At 43.7% G+C, this 17,057-nt stretch overlaps 1 protein-coding gene across 1 annotated transcript in view; it reads left to right on the top strand.

Annotated features, from left to right (window-relative positions):
- The window catches only part of LOC122798354 (serine/threonine-protein kinase OSR1-like), a 2,305,884-nt gene that overhangs the window by 789,897 nt on the left and 1,498,930 nt on the right, over positions 1 to 17,057 (top strand). The window contains exon 8 of the mRNA XM_044067206.1: positions 7,273 to 7,406. Coding sequence (XP_043923141.1) covers positions 7,273 to 7,406 — 134 coding nt within the window. The remainder of the gene's footprint in view (positions 1 to 7,272; positions 7,407 to 17,057) is intronic.

Genomic DNA, 17,057 nt, shown 5'->3' with positions numbered 1-17,057 from the left:
AGAAAGTTTGAGTGAAGAAATAAGGTGCTTGGAGTTTCCGCTGAAGGAGGATTAGCCTGTGCAGGGGAATTAATGCAAGAGCAAGTGAAAAGGCCATTAGACAGCCCAAGAAGGGAAATGGAGAGTTTGAGCATGGCTTACTTACTGATTTCTGTAGGGTATTTGGAGGGGAGGTGGGAAGTCAGTTGATGGACTGGGGAGGGGGTGACATCAGCAAGCTTATATACATGTGCTGGGTAGGATTAGAGGGAGATGGATCCCATGGTAAACAGGCCTGTACCACATCTGAATGCAGATTTGCACATTTTGGGTAATGTCCTTGTAAGGAGGTTACCCCAAAGAATGTGTTAAGATGATTGGCTTTGGGAAAGCAGCCAAGTGTTTTGAAGGGTAGATCAGCAATGCAAAACTAGTAGAACCAGATGAAAAGAATTAAGGAGACTGAGGTGGGGTGCTAAATAGCGTTATCTGATATTCAGGGAGTTTTTGGATACTGTGGAGAAGGGGGTGGGTGTGACATAACAGTTGAGGTCCTCGTCTCATAGACACGAGGTACAGGGATTGATTCTGACCTCAGGTTATTGGCTAGGTTTAAAATGTCCCTCCAGTGCAATTAGCCTTGCATTCACCTAAGAATCTACAAATGCCAGGCCTGCCACCATCCACTACAAAATGAAAGGAAGGACTGGCCATATGCACTCCTATCTTGCCCCTTCCAAACTAGCCTTATTAAACTCCAGGTCACTGAACCTGGGATTTGATGTTGTCCACTTCATTTCATTAACATGTGGATTTCTGTTCCAGCTTGAGCTTCCTGACTTGAGCTCCTCCTACCTACCCATAGTCTCCTGCTCCCCCAGAATACCTCAGATCTCATTTACTGTGCTTCAGGTTAGTGTAGAGTTCTATTTGGTCTTGAGCTTCTCCTAGTTAGAGTGGGTGTAAGTTTTTAAGTCTTTTTTTCTACCTAGTATTCCTGAATTCTTTAGTGATAGCTTTCTTGTGTCTTTTCTGTCTAGTTTTTTTTTTTTTGCATTTTCTGTGTTAGCATTTCCTTCTCTCTCTTCTTTCTGTTGTATCACTATGTCTGAACAAAAGCCTTTAGGGTTTAAAAAATGCACTAACTGTGGGCGGAAGATTCCTCTGTCTGATGCCCACAAGGAGTGCATTTACTGCTTGTGGCCTGACCATTTGGAGGCACCTTGCGAAATCTGTAGGGGTTTCCATTCTTGTGCTCTGGTAGATAGGAGGAGAAAACTGGTGTTAAAAGGTTTGCTCCCTCCTTCCTACACCTTGGGGATGCCTTCCACTCAGCCCCCTCCCAAAAAGTCACGGGAGTTCTGGGAGACCAGGCAACCTTCTCCCTCGCAATCTTCCTCTGAACCACCAAGAAAAAAGGCAAAATCTTCAGAACTGACTCTATGTCGCTACTGCTTCTCCTCCGCCCTGGTAGTCTTCAGTTGACCGGGGGCCGAATGGTGCTTCTATGGCTTTGGCACCTGGGTCGGCACTGATGGGGCATATGTTGAGATCTCCTTCCCATTCCCCCTGGAGATCCTTCAGATCTCTATCCACAACAACTTCTTGGTCTTTCCAAAGCCTAACTTCCAAGGACGTCGGCAAGCTCATGAGTCAGTTTCTCGTGACACAGATCCAGATGGGTCTTGTGTCTGCCCCGTCCATATCTGGATCTATGAGAGTTTCCCCATTCCAGCTGGTAATCCCTTCTCTGATCCAGTCTTTGGTTTCGGAGTCATCTGTTCTGATGGTTCCTGGTGCCAGGGTGTTGGAGCCAATAGAGATTTCCTCTTCGCCCCCAATATTCTACATAACCACCTCGGCTCCATCTGCTTTGGTTCCAAGCATGTCTTGGAGACATAGCATCAAGATCAGTTCCCTGGGCGGAGGTGATGATGACTCCAAAGCTGCCGAAACCATCTTTTCCACTTGAAAACTTGGCATTCAACAGCTCAGTTCTGACTCCTCCCTCTGAGTGGGAGGCTCGTACTCTCCAGGAGGTGTCTTCTCCGGTGGTCTTGGCTTCGGTGGGACAGCTGCAGGTGATTCAGAACCCTTCTACTTTTGAGGTCATGGTGAGGGTTCTCTCTGTTCCCTTACCACTTACTACTGCTATGGAACCTTTCCCTTCTCATATTGGACTTGTGTCCAAGGTCTCTGAGCTGCCATGTGGACAGTCAGCCCCAGAAAGCCTCCGCACCCTTCCCTCGGTGGATCCCCGGATTTCTTCTGTTACATCCACAGAGCAACCCCCCCCCCCCCCCAAAGGAGATCCCTCGGAAGTGGCACATTGATTCCCCTATGGAATCACTCACTACAGATACTGATTTCAAGGAAGGAGAATGGTCTCCAAAATCACCATCTGACAAGGTCTTCTTTGGAGATTTTCTTGAAGTCCTTCGCCAGACAGTTGGTCTGTCCAAAACCCTTCCCTGGAGGAATTGGTACTGTGGGAGGCTTTTGGGTCCAGCCCATGTATTACCTGGGTGTTGCCCCCCCCCCCATCTGACCCACTCATTCAACTGGTGTTGAGGGTCGAGGGCTAGGATAAAAGCAGATACAGTGGAACCTATCCCTAAATGCACAGACAAGAATTTAAGTGCCCCAGTTAACAAATCATTCTGGACCAAGACTATCCATGTAGATGCCATGGTTGTTGTGGCAGCCATCAAGAATGAGCTCGCCCAGGAAAGCTCCTTTGTCCACGCCCGAGTAGACAATCCCAGGCATTGGACAGGTTTGGCAAAAGAGTTTATGCATCGTATACATTTGCACTGAGGACGTTAAACTATTTGATGCACTTTACCAGGCTACAAAGGGACTTAGTCAAGCAGCTTTCTAGCTCAATCCAGGGGTCCATGTCTGCTAAGGAACAGAAATCCTTTTCATCCAGGCTGGCCACCCTACATTCTTTAGCCAATGTATCCATGAGCTTAATCTGTCACACTGTGGAGGGTCTCAAGGGTGGCTAGGTCTGGCATTGCCATAAGGCTCCATGCCAGGATGAGGCTGTGCAATTTTGGTGAACTGTCTTATTAATGCCTGTTCTGATGGCTCCACCTTGTTTGAGCCCACAGTCCATGATGCTGGTTATCCCAGAGTGAGGAGGATGGTAAGACCCTGTCTGCAGTCGAAATCAGTTTTTCTACACCCCAACAGACCTTTTCTGGGAATCCGAGTGGGAGCAAAAAGACGTGATTTTGGAAGTTGCAGGGTCCTGTCCAGGACACTCAAGGAGACTTTTCTCCCCAGGGCAGTGGGGGGGGGGGGTAGTCAAAATAGGAGATGCTACCTATGTGGCCGAGGGGGTCTGCAGAATCAGGGGTTGCGGGAAGCTTCCCTCTACAAGCCCTTCCAGCAATCCTGAACAGTTGCCTGACTGCCCTTCTCTGGGAGGCCATCACAAATGACAATGGGTACTAAGGATCGTATCCAGAGGATACTTCATTCCCTTTTCCTAAACTCTTAGACAGAAACATCACCTCCCCATTTTCCACCCAATCCGAGGGAGGATGTGGCCCAGGAAGTAAAAAAGTTGCTGCAAAAAAGTGTCGTTGAAGAGCCCCCCCGATCAAATCAAATCTGACATTTACTCCAGATTCTTTTTAGTACCCAAGAAGATAGGGGACTTGCGACCTATCCTGGATCTGACCTCATTGAACAAGTCAGTGGAACATCCATGAAGTTCAGAATGGTCATGATTCACTCCATCTTACCTCCTGAAAATGAGCGATTGGATATGGTCTGTAGACCTGAAGGACGCGTACTACAGCTCCAGGCATTTTTTGCGTTTCAGGCTGGGAGTCAGTAACTACCAGTTCAAGATGGTTCCAATTGGTCTCATCACATCCACCAGGGTGTTCACCAAATGTGTAGCAATGGTTGCAGCTCATCTCCAACTGCAAGGTTATCAGATAGTTCCATATCTGGATGACTGGCTTCTGACCACTCCAACCAGGCATCCACTCGTTCAGGCCAGGGATTACTTTTTCAAGTTGGCCCTAATCCTAGGGATAACTGTGAACATACAGAAGTCTCAGTCGGACCTCGTACAAGTCATAGACTTTATTGGGGCTCACCTGGACACACTAATATTTTATATGTACCTCAAAACAGACAGAACATCAAACTTGAGATTTCACATCAGCCAGATTTTGACCATTCCAAGACCTCTGACCATTCTAGATCTCAGAGCATTAGGCCCAATTGCATCCACGATAACCCTTCTGCCCATGGCACATTTTCACATGCCCATATTACAATGGACCTTAGTCCAGTGGTCAATTCTCAGGAATCCTTTGAATTTTCCCGTCAGTCTGTCTTGTGTGCAAGGAATCTCTGCTTTGGTGGCTTCACTCTGCAGAAGTTGTTCAAGGGCGCCCATTCGTTCTTCATCCCCATACTCCACATTGACCACAGATGCTTCCCAGCTTGGGGGGGGGGGGCATTTCCTTGGTCAGACAGTCCAAGGCACGTGGATGCCCTAACCGACCAAGTTGCATATTGTGTACTGGAGATGAGTGGTTCTTCTAGCGTTGCAAGAACTTGACAGCTTTCTACCTCTTGGGACTATTGCAATCCATATGGACAATATCATTGGTTTGGTACATCAATAAACAGGGAGAGACCAGGTCTTACCTCAGATGTAAATAAGCATTGAGTGGGTGGCAGTGGGCGATTTCTACCAGCAGCTTTCTGGTAGCAATGCACATTCTGGGGGAAGTCCAGGGTATTAGCAGACAGGCTCATCCGGGTGTTACTGATGCCTCATGACTGGCCCCTGAATCAGTCAATGGCAGACATAATCTTCCAGAAATGGGTTATCCTGGCTGGAATCTCTTTCCCCTTTCAACATCAAATGCAGCAAGTATTTGGGAAAGTAACCCAGGGCTGCTTTTGTCTGTGCTTGGCCCTCCGGTCTTCTCTGTGCCTTTCCTCTTCTACCATTAATTCCCAAGTTTCTATAGAAAGCTGTCAGGTTACAAAGCAAAGTAATCCTCATTGTCCCTTTTTGGCTTTAACAAACGTGGTTTACCTTTCTTTGGTCTCAACTGGTTTGCCCTCCGATGGGATTGGATCTAGGTCCATATCTGCTTTCTCATCCTTTGGGGTATACAAGGCCTGAAACTAACTGCATGGTTTCTCCACGTCCAATGATGGCAGCATTTCCCAGGCTGTTTTCCCCTGTTTGAGAAATTTTGATTTCCTCACATAGGTCTTCAACATAAAAAATTTGGAAGAGTAAACGGAAGAGATTTTCCCTTTGGGCTGAGCAGAAACAGTTGGATCCCTGTATAGCTCCAATGGCAGTTGTACTAGAGTTTTTGGCTTCCCTTTTCAGTATGGCGCTAGTTAGTCTACTGCCAAAGTTCAGCTAGCTGCTATATCCAATTTTCATGTTGGTTTTGATTCCTTATCTCTTGCGTCTTCTAAACTGTGTAAAACATTTCTTAGGGGCACTTTCCTGCTCTGACCTCCGATGAAAGATCCTAATCCCCCGTGGGATCTGACTATGATTTTGCAAGCTTTGGTCCATCTGCCCTTTGAACCTTCAATGACTGTGGATTTCAAGTTTCTTTCCTGCAAGACTCTGTTTTTAGTGGCTATTACATCTGCCAGAAGAGTGTCTGAACTTAAAACCCTTTTGGCAAAATTTCCAAATTAGATTTTCTACAAGGACAGAATGACCCTGCGTGTACTAATCCTCCTTTTTTACCCAAAGTGGCGAAGGAGGGAAACATTAGTCTATCAGTCTTCTGGTCTTTTTTTGCTGATTGTCAAAACAAAGGTGAATGCACTCTGCATTTGCTTTATGTACATAGGCAGCTTTCTTTTTATATACATATAACAAACCCCTTCAGGAAGTCTGATCAGTTGTTCATCTCTTTTTCAGACACGAAGAGAGGTAGATCTGTTACCAAAGTTATGCTAGCAAGATGGTTGAAAGACTGCATTACCTTTAGCTACTCTTAAAAATATTCCTTTACCAGGACGAATAAAGGCCCATTCTACAAGGTCTGTGGCTAAGTCTTGGGCCTTTTTGTTTAGAGTCTTAGTTGAAGGTATTTGTTCTGTTGATACTTGGTCAAATCCCCACACCTTCACTACACATTACAAACTGGACATCATATCCAAGAGTAGAAGTGCTTGTGGTTCTGTTGTACTCCGGAATATCCTTCCATGAGGGCCACCTGGATTCTAGTAGCTGGGGAGACTGTCCTACAGGTTAATGAAATGAAGTGGACAACATCAGATAAAGAAGTTACATTCTTACCATAGTGTTCCATCTGTGTGTTGGCCATCTTTATTTCCATTAACCTTCCCACCTCCCTTCCCCCGTTTGAGTTTTTGGGAAGCGTGGTAGAATTTCCAAGGAATCTCTATTCCTTCTGTTGAGCTTCTGATGTTCCTTCTTATGTATATAGATGTACACACACATTTAATCTGTGTTTGAATATGATGATCTTTGTGTTATGATTTTTGGCAAACTTGATCTGATGAATTCTGGGGGAACGGGGCATTATGGGTAGGAAGGAGGAGCCCAAGTCGGGAAGCTCAAGCTGGAAAAAAAGCTGCCGGTCGGTTCCGAGCATTGAAACAGATACCCACAGGTTAATGGAAATAAGGAGGGACAACACAGATGGAATTTTATGGTAAGAACATAACTTTTTATCTGCATCACAAACTGGATGTCTTGTCATCTGGTCAGACTTAAACATATTGTTTTTGTGATGCAGGCTGTAGTCATTGGCTAAATCCACAGTGTATCAGATATAAATAAATAGTTTGAGGCATTCAGTTTCAGGAGTCGGCCGACCGGCACTTGCGAATTGCTTCTGCTTCGGGCACCGCGCGGCAAGAAATACTGAATAAAATGGCGTCAGCTGCATGTTTTATACCCCTGACGACCTGACGTCATGGAAGAGGAGACAGCAACAGACGCAGGACCCAAGACTTTGTTATTCAGGCTGACTGAGGGCAACCTGCCAGCAGATTACCCAAATGTAATGACTGCAACAGTGAATACACTCGAACATCTACATTTATGGTAAGTGTACACAACTATACTTTTTTCTGTCAGGATATCATTATGTAAATTGTGATTTAATAAATATTTTTGAATATCTCTAGCCAAGAAAAAGAGCATTGTGAACTAATATATCTTAAACTGTTGAGAACTGTGTTTTATGTATGTGCTGTAATATATATTATGAGCCAGACTTGTTGACTTGCAGCTGTTATATTCATCCATAGGTATTGATGCTAACCCTTCAGAATGATCCACCAACACTGGAGACTGGTGTACATGATAAAGAAATGCTAAAAAAGTATGGGAAATCTTTTAGGAAGATGATTTCACAATGTCTACAGAAGGACCCTGAAAAAAGGTAATTAGTGGATGTTACAGTTTTCAGCAATTAAGGACAGCTTGTGAATCAGATAATAGAATTATATTTCCATATCTGCCATGTGGATATTCAAGTATGGGACAGTTTGTTTTCTATAGCTTGTGTTAAGGTTTATCCATAATAAAATAAACGTCAGTCATTGGCAGATTAAAATATCTATTAAAAGAAATAACGTGTGGGAGACGCTTTTCAAAAGTCATGTCTCCTTGAACAAAATAATGCATAACCTGTTTATAGGAAAACTTTAACAAAGTAATACGCTTCATCAGTCATACTACTGCTAGCATCCAGTACAAAAAATGCTAACTAATAGAGTTCCATAATGCAGATGTTCTTCATCTCACATTGCTGCAGTCCTTACATGTGGGGGTAGTCCGCTGTCCTCGGTCGGCCCGAATACCAAAGTATAAGGCTGACGTCGGTCAAGGCGCTTAAGACTGACATCAGGACATCAGGGTACAAAAGCGCATGACCGACGTCATATCCTCAGTCTTTTTTGCCGCATGGTCCGATGCAGAAGCAGCGTTGCAAGTGCCGTTCGGCGTTCTGAAATTTTTCGAGTTCGGAGTTTCAGACCGAATCAAAGTTGGCTAAGTACCCGTTGGGGAATATTTTGTTTTTCTTGCCTCAGTGTTTTACGGATGTCAGAAAAAGTGAATAACTGTATTTCTTGTGGGAAACAGATACCGCATAGGGATTATCATTCTTTGTGTATTCCTTGTTTGGGGCCTGAGCACGGCGTTGTTGGGTGTCGCTTTTGTGCTAGGTTCAATAAGCGCACTATAGCGAAGGTTAGATTGTGCTAGGCTGGTCTTGAAGCGGTGCAATTATAATATGCCGTCGGATTCTCCGGCGCCTGCTTCTTCAAGAAGCGCAAAGACAAAGCAGTTAAACCCAGGCAAGAAGAGTCGTCCGTTCCGGACGTCGGTTCTTTAGAGGCGTCAGTGGAACCGGTGGTTCCGGCGGGGGCTTCTCTGGAGTCCCAGGGGGAGACTTTGATATTGCAGGATGTGGCCTCTCAGGAGGCAGGTCAGGCTGAAGGGGCTTCTCAGGTTACTGTACTCCCCTCCCTTCCTAGGGTGGTTAGGCCCTCTCCTTCTGTTTCCAAGGCTTCTCCCAGAGGCAGGCCAGGTTTAGCTTCTGTTGGTGTCACTCCTAGTGCAGCAGGGTCTGTGCCCAAGAAGCACATGCTTAAAATGGCAGAAGATTTGATTACTCTGATTAGAGGTTCTTTGCCCCCTCCTGATAAGAGGCCTAGGGTGGAGCCAGAGTTGGGGAGTTTTGAGCAGGCTTGGATGTTTCTGAGTCTTGACTGAAGACTTGCAGGAGTACTCTCCTTATTCTGATTCTGATGCAGATGATTCGACTCCTTCTGCTTCTCCTCCAGAGGATTTTTCTTTTCAGAGACTCTTCATTCCATGAGGGAACATTTTAAGTGGGAAGGTCAGGACTTCTCTGATTCCAGGAAAAGGCTTAGGGAATTTTGCTTTTGCCCCAGCATAGGCCCTTGGCTATACCTCCTGTTCTGGATGTTGTGGAAGATGTGTTTGCAGAGGCTTCACTTAATCCTGATTCTCTGCCTCCTGCTCCTGTTAAACCGGATAGGTATTACAGGGTGCCTGAGGCTCATAAATATCTTTATAAGAGTCCTAGGGCGGACCCAGAAACTGTTAGTCAGGGACCTAAGGGTGTCAAGGCCTCTGTTGTAAAAATCCGGTTCCTCCAGATAAAGAGGCCAGAGCTTTGGATAGATGGGGAAAGAAAGTCTATACATCTTCTACCCTAGCTATGAGGGCTTTGAATTGCCAGTTTCATATGTTGAAATATCAAAACTATCTTCTTTCTCAATTGAAGTCTAAGGTGGATGCTCTGGCGGAAGGCATTGAGTGTAAAGAATTACAAGATTTGGTGCATGTTTCAGAGCAGGTGGGTAAGCATTCTTTACAATGTGGTTTTGATGCTGTACAGGCCTCGTCTAGGGTGGCTGCCACTGGTTCAGTTCTTCGCAGGCACGCATGGCTGAGGGATCAGAATTTATCTGACCATGTTAAGACAAGGATTTTGGATGCTCCTTTACAGTCTGATGTGTTGTTTGGTTCACCTGTGGAGTCAGTCTTGAAGAAAATGGAAGACAAGGCTAAGTCCATGCAGGCTGTTAAAGATTTTTGCAAGTACAGCCTCCAGTTTAGTAGGAATTGGCGTGCTAAGGGGTGGGCGTATCCTTCTTATGATTCTCAGTCTAGGGGTAGATCTAGACGTGGTAGGGGCAGAGCTCAGAGTTCTTTCAGACCTAGAACAGGGAGTTCACCTGCACAATCTTCGGGTGAGGGCAGGGGCCAGTCCTTTCATAAACAGGCCCAATGACCTACCTTTTCAGCTGCCAGATCCTTCTTGCCTGGCAGCTCCTTTGGGAGGAAGGTTGGCACTCTTCAAGGAAAATTGGGATTTGATTACCCAAGACAAATGGGTATTGGATATCATACACCGAGGTTACAAGTTTTATTTCCATACCTTGCCTTCTTTCAAAGGCATGCCGGACGTTCCTCCTCAGCAAAGACTAGAGGCTCACAAACAAATTTCTCTGCTACTTCAAATAAGGGCCATACAACCGGTCCCTCTGCCAGAAGTGGGCCTAGGATTTTATTCTCGCCTGCTCCTAGTACCAAAGAAAGGGAACACGTGGAGACCAATCTTGGATTTATCTATCCTCAACACATATCTGGACATTCCCAAGTTCAAAATGTTGACGTTACAACAGCTTTTACCTCTGCTGGGCAAAGATCACTGGATGGTGACTCTGGATCTCAAGGAGGCTTACCTTCATGTTCCTATCAGGCTCAGTTGCAGAAAGTATCTGCGTTTTGGCTGGGACTTCTCATTATCAGTTCTCTGCATTGCCCTTTGGCTTATCTACTGCCCAGAGTGTTCACGAAGGTTCTGGCTCCAGTGATAGCTTTCTTCAGGCTAAGAGGAATACAGATCTATCCTTATTTGGACGATTGCCTGATTCTGGCCCAAGGAAAGGACGAACTTCTTCATCATTTACAGTATGTGATAGCAGTGCTAAGATGCCTGGGGTATTCTGTGAGCGAAATAAAGTCCAGTCTAGTACCCTCTCAGGACATGTGCTTTCTGGGTGTGAGACTGAATACAGCATCCCAGATGGCCTTTTGACCCCGGACAAACAAAAGAATCTTTCTCTTTACTTCCATCAATTGTCTCGTCAGTCCAGGCTGACTGCAAGGACAGTCCTTCAAGCCTTGGGGTTCATGGCATCTTGTATTCTGGTACTTCCCAATGCCAAACTGCATATGAGGAAGCTACAATGGTATCTCAAAATGTATGGACACAGCACTGCCAAGATATGGACACTGTCATTCAGATAATACCTTGCATTCAAAAGGAATTTTTGTGGTGGGCTCAGGAATGTCACCTAAACAAGGGACTCTCTGTGACCCGGCCAGAGGCGAGTCAGATTCTAACGACAGATGCCTCAGACAAAGCTTGGGGAGCTCATCTAAATGGAAAGTGGGTACAAGACACGTGGCCTGCCAGACTTCAACATCTGCATATCAACTTGAAGGAGATGTTAGCAGTCCAATTTGCATTAATAGCTTTCAAGGATTTACTTCTTCCAGGGCAGGTGTTGGTTCTAACAGACAACACAACTGTCATGTGGTACATCAACAAGCAAGGGGAACATTCTTATCCTCTATGCAGACAAGCAATGATTTTGTGGGAGACTGCTCTCAGTTTACAGCTAAATCTTCAGGCAAGGTTTCTGCCGGGAGCACAGAACTCCTTAGCAGATGTGTTGAGCAGACAAATTATGGATCCCCACGAGTGGAAATTGGATCCTCATGTATTTCAGAAATTGACAGTGTTATGCGAACTCCAGACATAGATCTGTTCGCTTCTCCACTAAACTACCAGCTGCCAAAGTTTTGCACAAAAGGTTTCATCCCACAGCTTGGAAAGTGGATGCTCTCTCATTCAATTGGAGCAATCTTCATGTGTATGCCTTTCCACCTCTGCCTCTCCTCCCAAAGGTACTCCTGAAGGTCAGACAGGACAAGCCAAAGATGATTTTAATAGCTCCAGATTGGCCTCGACAGCACTGGTACCCATTACTGAGAAGTCTGGTACGGGAGCCTCCATGGCCTTTGCCTTGATTCCACACCTGCTGTCTCAGGAGAACAGTCATTTACTCAATGTCAAACTTCACTCTCTACATCTAACAGCCTGGCATATTCTGTTTTAAACCCTGGAGGGTCTCAGCTTCCACAGCAAGTTTTGAATGTTATTTTGGAGGCCAGAAGGCCTAGTACAAGGAAAGTGTACGCAGATAAATGGAGGAGATTTTTATTTTGGAGTACAGCAAAGGAATTTGATGTTTCTAAGCCTAATTTAAGTGTGGCTCTTCAATATCTTACTGAGTTACTGGACAAAAGTTTGTCCTTCTCCTCTATTAAGGTTCATGCTGCAGCAATTTCTGCTCACTATGACTGTGACCCACCATTGTTTTCTCATCCTTTGTTTAAGCAATTCCTTAGAGGGCAAAGAATATAAGACCCCCACGTAGAGCTCCTACTCCTGCTTGGGATCTCAATTTTGTGTTGGAGAAACTCACTCTACAACCTTTTGAGCCTGCAGCTACTGCCGAGTTGAAATATTTATCATGGAAGACTGCTTTTTTGTTGGCCATTACCTCTGCGAGAAGGGTTTCTGAATTACAGGCCCTTATGGCGGTTGAGCCTTTCTTAATTTTCCATAAGGATAGGGTATCTTTGCGTACTAATCCTTCCTTTATGCCTAAAGTGGTTTCTAGTGTGGCTTTAAACCAAACTATTCATTTGCCTACTTTTTATGCAAACCCCAAAATAAAGGGGAAAAGATTTTGCACACTTTGGATATACACAGGCAGTTGCGATATTATTTGAGCAGAACTAAAGGGTTCAGGCAGTCTCAGCAGTTATTTGTTTCATTTGCTTTGGGTTCTCAGGGCAAGCCTGTTTCAAAACAAACTATTTCTAAGTGGATTGGGTTTTGTATTGCTTTCTGTTATTCCCATCATGGTAAGGAGATTCCAGCTGGGATTAGGCCTCATTCCACTAGGGCTACTGCCACTTCTACAGCTTTTTAAGGGGTGGCAACTAAAGATATTTTGGAGGCAGCTACTTGGAGTTCAGTGCATACTTTCTCTAAGCATTACCACCTTCCACTTTACTCTAAATCTAGGGCTGGTTTTGCCACTGCAATTTTACAGGGCATTTTGGCAGCTCCTAATGCTTTATAGTTTTGCCATCCTCCCTTACCTCTGCTTTGGGATTCTACCCATATGTAAGGACTGCAGCAATGTGAGATGAAGAACATAGTACAGTTTTGTACCTACCATAAATGTAGATGTTCGAAGATCCACATTGCTGCAGTCCAATTTACCCTCCCTCCTTCCCCTCTGTAGTTAGAGGCGGTTGTGTGGTTTGGGTTGTGAATATTGTAAATATTGTAAATAGGATTAGTGCAGGGGTGGTTGGTTGTTTTTTGCTGTCCTTTGGTTTTGGCCTTTCTTTTTAGGGCCTTCTGACATCTGGGGCAAGAAAAGACTGAGGATATGACGTCGGTCATGCGCTTTTGTACCCTGACGTCCTGATGTCAGTCTTAAGCGCCTTGACCGACGTCAGCCTTATACTTTGGTATTCGGGCCGACCGAGGACAGCGGACTACCCCCATATGTAAGGACTGCAGCAATGTGGATCTTCGAACATCTACATTTATGGTAGGTACAAAACTGTACTTTTATTCTTCAGGCAGTTACTAAATATCTAATATAAATGTCAAGTTTAGTAAATATAGATTTACACTTATGTGCCTTTCTAGTTTAGTATGGAGCAAGTTTGTTTTTGCCTTGTGATTTAGAAAGAATGCTGTCTCAGGCTCAGGAAATGAAACAACACTCTGTACTTTTCTGTTTTTCTGCTTATGTGGTACACTAGCCTTCTAAAACATGTGCAGTTTCATTTTAACCCTTTATAATCCCTCATTTGATTGCGAAAACATCACACTTGTATTGTAAAACATCTTTTACACTAAATATATTACCTTACATTTTTCCAAAACCTTCAAAAACTAACTCTTCATTTTCACTTGCTATTTCGCTTTCATTGACCAGATCTATAAATGACACTTTTTCAAAATCGCTAACATCTAAATTCTGTAGCAATGGGTTTGATCGAGATGCAATGAGTTTGGTTATTAAAGCTTTGCATAAAAATAAAAGCAAAACCACGCTCATAATAAATTTCAACAAACTTTCTTCCCATCCTGAAAACAAATTGATTAGTGAAGCCCATTGTGAATTATCTGCTTCTTTGGTATCTGACAGTTCAGCGACTTTTTGGATGATTTCCAAATGACTACATATTGCATACTGATTATCGAGAATAAACAAACAGCATTCCTTGTGAATGAGCACGCATGTACCTCCTTTTGACGTAGGTACGAAATCAAAATGCCATTTGATTTTGGAGTACTACTGCATTCATTGCACTCCGCTCTAGAGCAATTAAATCAGCAGTTTCAGAAGTTGCATTGCTTAACACTTTTAATAGATTTTTTACAGTCCCATAAGCAGGTAATATACCAGCCCCAGGAATAACATCATCACCAAGGTCTGTATGAGAAAGTCTTTTAAAAGCTGTTTGTTCTAAATCATGATGCTCAATCTATGATGCATGAGTCTTTCCAGTTGGATAACCAGACCTTTTACTGCACTTCCACTATATATTCCTTGAGTGATATTATGTTTTCTCCGTCCAACCTCCACAGTCCCATTTTTCGCATATCAGTATATGCCTCGACAGTTACTGAAAGTCTAAGTGCAGCAATTTTATTAAATTGATGTGACATTATGCCACAAAGCATTTTTACCTAGTACCACCGATGAAGAAGCTGTCCCCATATCGACTTCATTTACTGGTACTGGAAACAATTGGACACCTCCATCATAAGCAGTAGATAATGTGGGTACATACCCAACAGTTACTAACATTTAGAGTCTTAGCATGTGCATTCAAAGTGGCATAAAATGTATTGAAATTTTAATGCCACCCTGGTGATTTCTGCCTACATTTTATTAATAGTTTTATTTTTCTGTTAAGAACTTGAACAGTACTTAGATGTAGCGGGGGATTAAGAAATATAAGTAGTAGAACAAACATAACAGTTGCAGTCATCATGGCAACAGTCGGACATGAATGACGAGCTGGTTGGGTTTGGAGTGGATTTTCAAAAATGCCCAGCCACAAATTCATTTTGCAATGAATAGCTTGCTGGTGCACTCCAAACACACTCTAGGTTAGCTCCCATGAGCAGTGCTTGTTTGCCTGACACAGGGGAAATGTTCCCCTCTGATGTCTTCACAGTATCAGTCATAAGTTCTATTCCCATTCTCTCTGTTTTTTTCCTCTTGTACGAGAGAAAATTGGTTCGTCATCAGACAAGGCTGCAGAAGATAGGTTGAAAGGAATTGGTTGGCTTCCTTAATTTAACACTACTTTCTGGACATGGGATATGGATCCATGTTGGAGACCCTTCGAGTCTAACTGCTGTAGCTGTGATGAGGAGCATTAGGAATGTGTCTTTCCATCGAGGTTGGAGGACATGTCGTCTGGAGAAGGAAAGAACAAGTACCCAGTCTCTTGGGTTGACATAATATGTTGCATCAGGATTAGGCTGGATTTGGGTGGAGATTACCTGCAAATGAAGATGCTGCAGAACAGAAATAAGTTGTTTACAATAAGTAAGCATTGTCTCATCAACTACGTACAGATCAAGATTTGTGGGTAGGGTGTGGCTGGCATCTTCACAGGGCATTCTATGAGGATTTCTTGAGGCGAGAGCTTTCTGGTGCACTGATTGCACTGCGGATAGTAAACAAAACTAATGGCAAGACCACTGGCCATTTTAGACCCATTTCTGCAGTATGTTTTGCTAACTTAGTTGTCAAAGTTTGATTCATTCTTTCTACCATGCCTGAAGCCTGAGGTCTGTGTGGACAACGATACTGCATCTGAATACTTAGAACTTTGCAAATTTGTTGATTAATCTGACTCATAAAATGAGTACCTCTGTCTAACTGAATACAGCATGGTACCCCAACACAGGGTGTAAACTCATACAGAATCTTCTTGGGCAATGAGACCGCATTGTTTTTGATGCATGGGTATGCTTCTAGTCAACCAGAGAAAACATCAGTCAAAACTAGTACATATTTAAACCTTGCACACATTCGTAATTCTATGAGGTCACACTGTGTACAACAAAAAGGTCCCACGGCTTTTTAATATGCTCTGTGGGAACAGTTACAAATTTAGAAATATTAAATTGAAAAAATGTATTATGTTTGTATAAGATGAACAACTTCTAAAGCATAAGGGGCATACCAGTCAGTCAAAATATTTCTTATTAAAGCATTTTTTCCCAGATGGGAAGGCAAAAATGGTAAGCCAGTACCAATTGCAGTAAAAGAGTTTGTGATGCTGCTAACCACCAAAACGAGTTTGGGGAATGACGGATCCAGCTTACTCTTTCAGAGTTGTCAGCTTCGTTCTGAAAAGACAACACTTGCTGCAAAGTTCCATGAACGTTTTCAACTTGAAGAGGCTGCAAAAAAAGAAGTCTGAACAGGATTTAACAAAGCAGCCTGCCTTGCTGCTCTATCAGCAAAGGTATTTCCTACGGCTTCAGATGAAGTCTCTGACTTATGGGCAGCATATTTAACAGCAGCTATTTCCTTTGGGAGAAGCAGGGCATCTAGTAATTAATTTACACAGACTGCATTTTTAATTTTTGTCCCTGCAGAGGTCGTATAACCTCTCTCTCTCTCCAAAGGTTCCCAAAATCATGAACCACTCCACATGCGTATCTTAAATCACTGTACACGGTAAAACAGTCTTTCCCTGTGCTAGCTTTCAAGCTTCAGTAATAGCTACTAATTCAGCTACTTGTGCTGAAACATTTCCCTGCAGTTGTCCGGTTAGTAATACTTGATCAATACTACATACCGCAAAAGCGGCTGTCAATGCACGTCTTTCCTTCTGATACAGAATCTATGGACTAACAAAATTAAGTCAGGGTCCTGCAGAGGAGTGTCTTGGAGATCAGGTCTAGGAGGAATCACATTAACGACAAAAACACATTCATGATGATCACCTTCATTAGCAGTAAGGATAGGAGATGCTGGATTTAAGGGAGGGCTATCTTAATAATTTGCAAAGGAGGGTTATGAAGAAGACCTAGCTCATATTTGGAAAGTCTGAAAGCAGAAAGATGTGTTTTAGTCTTTAACAATAAAGCATTAACAGCATGTGGAATTGCAACAAAAGTATCATGACCCAGAGTTAGGGCCACTGTCATATCAACTAACTGGGCAGTTGCAGCTACAGCTCTAAGGCAAGGGGGGAAGTGGGGCTGCCACTGGATCAAGATTTGTACTGTAATAAGCAGTTGAGCTAATAATCCTAATGCTACCTTGTTGCGTTCACAACAGAAAAAGAACTTTTAGACTATTCAAAAGTGTTCTATTGCTGGAGGATTTGAAAGAAGTGATTTTAACTGAGTAAAAGCTTGTTC

This window comes from Protopterus annectens, chromosome 3.part1 (assembly GCF_019279795.1).
Source record: "Protopterus annectens isolate FY-2018-M chromosome 3.part1, PAN1.0, whole genome shotgun sequence".
NCBI classification, from domain to species: Eukaryota; Metazoa; Chordata; order Ceratodontiformes; family Protopteridae; genus Protopterus; species Protopterus annectens.
This window is presented reverse-complemented; position numbering and strand designations above follow the sequence as displayed.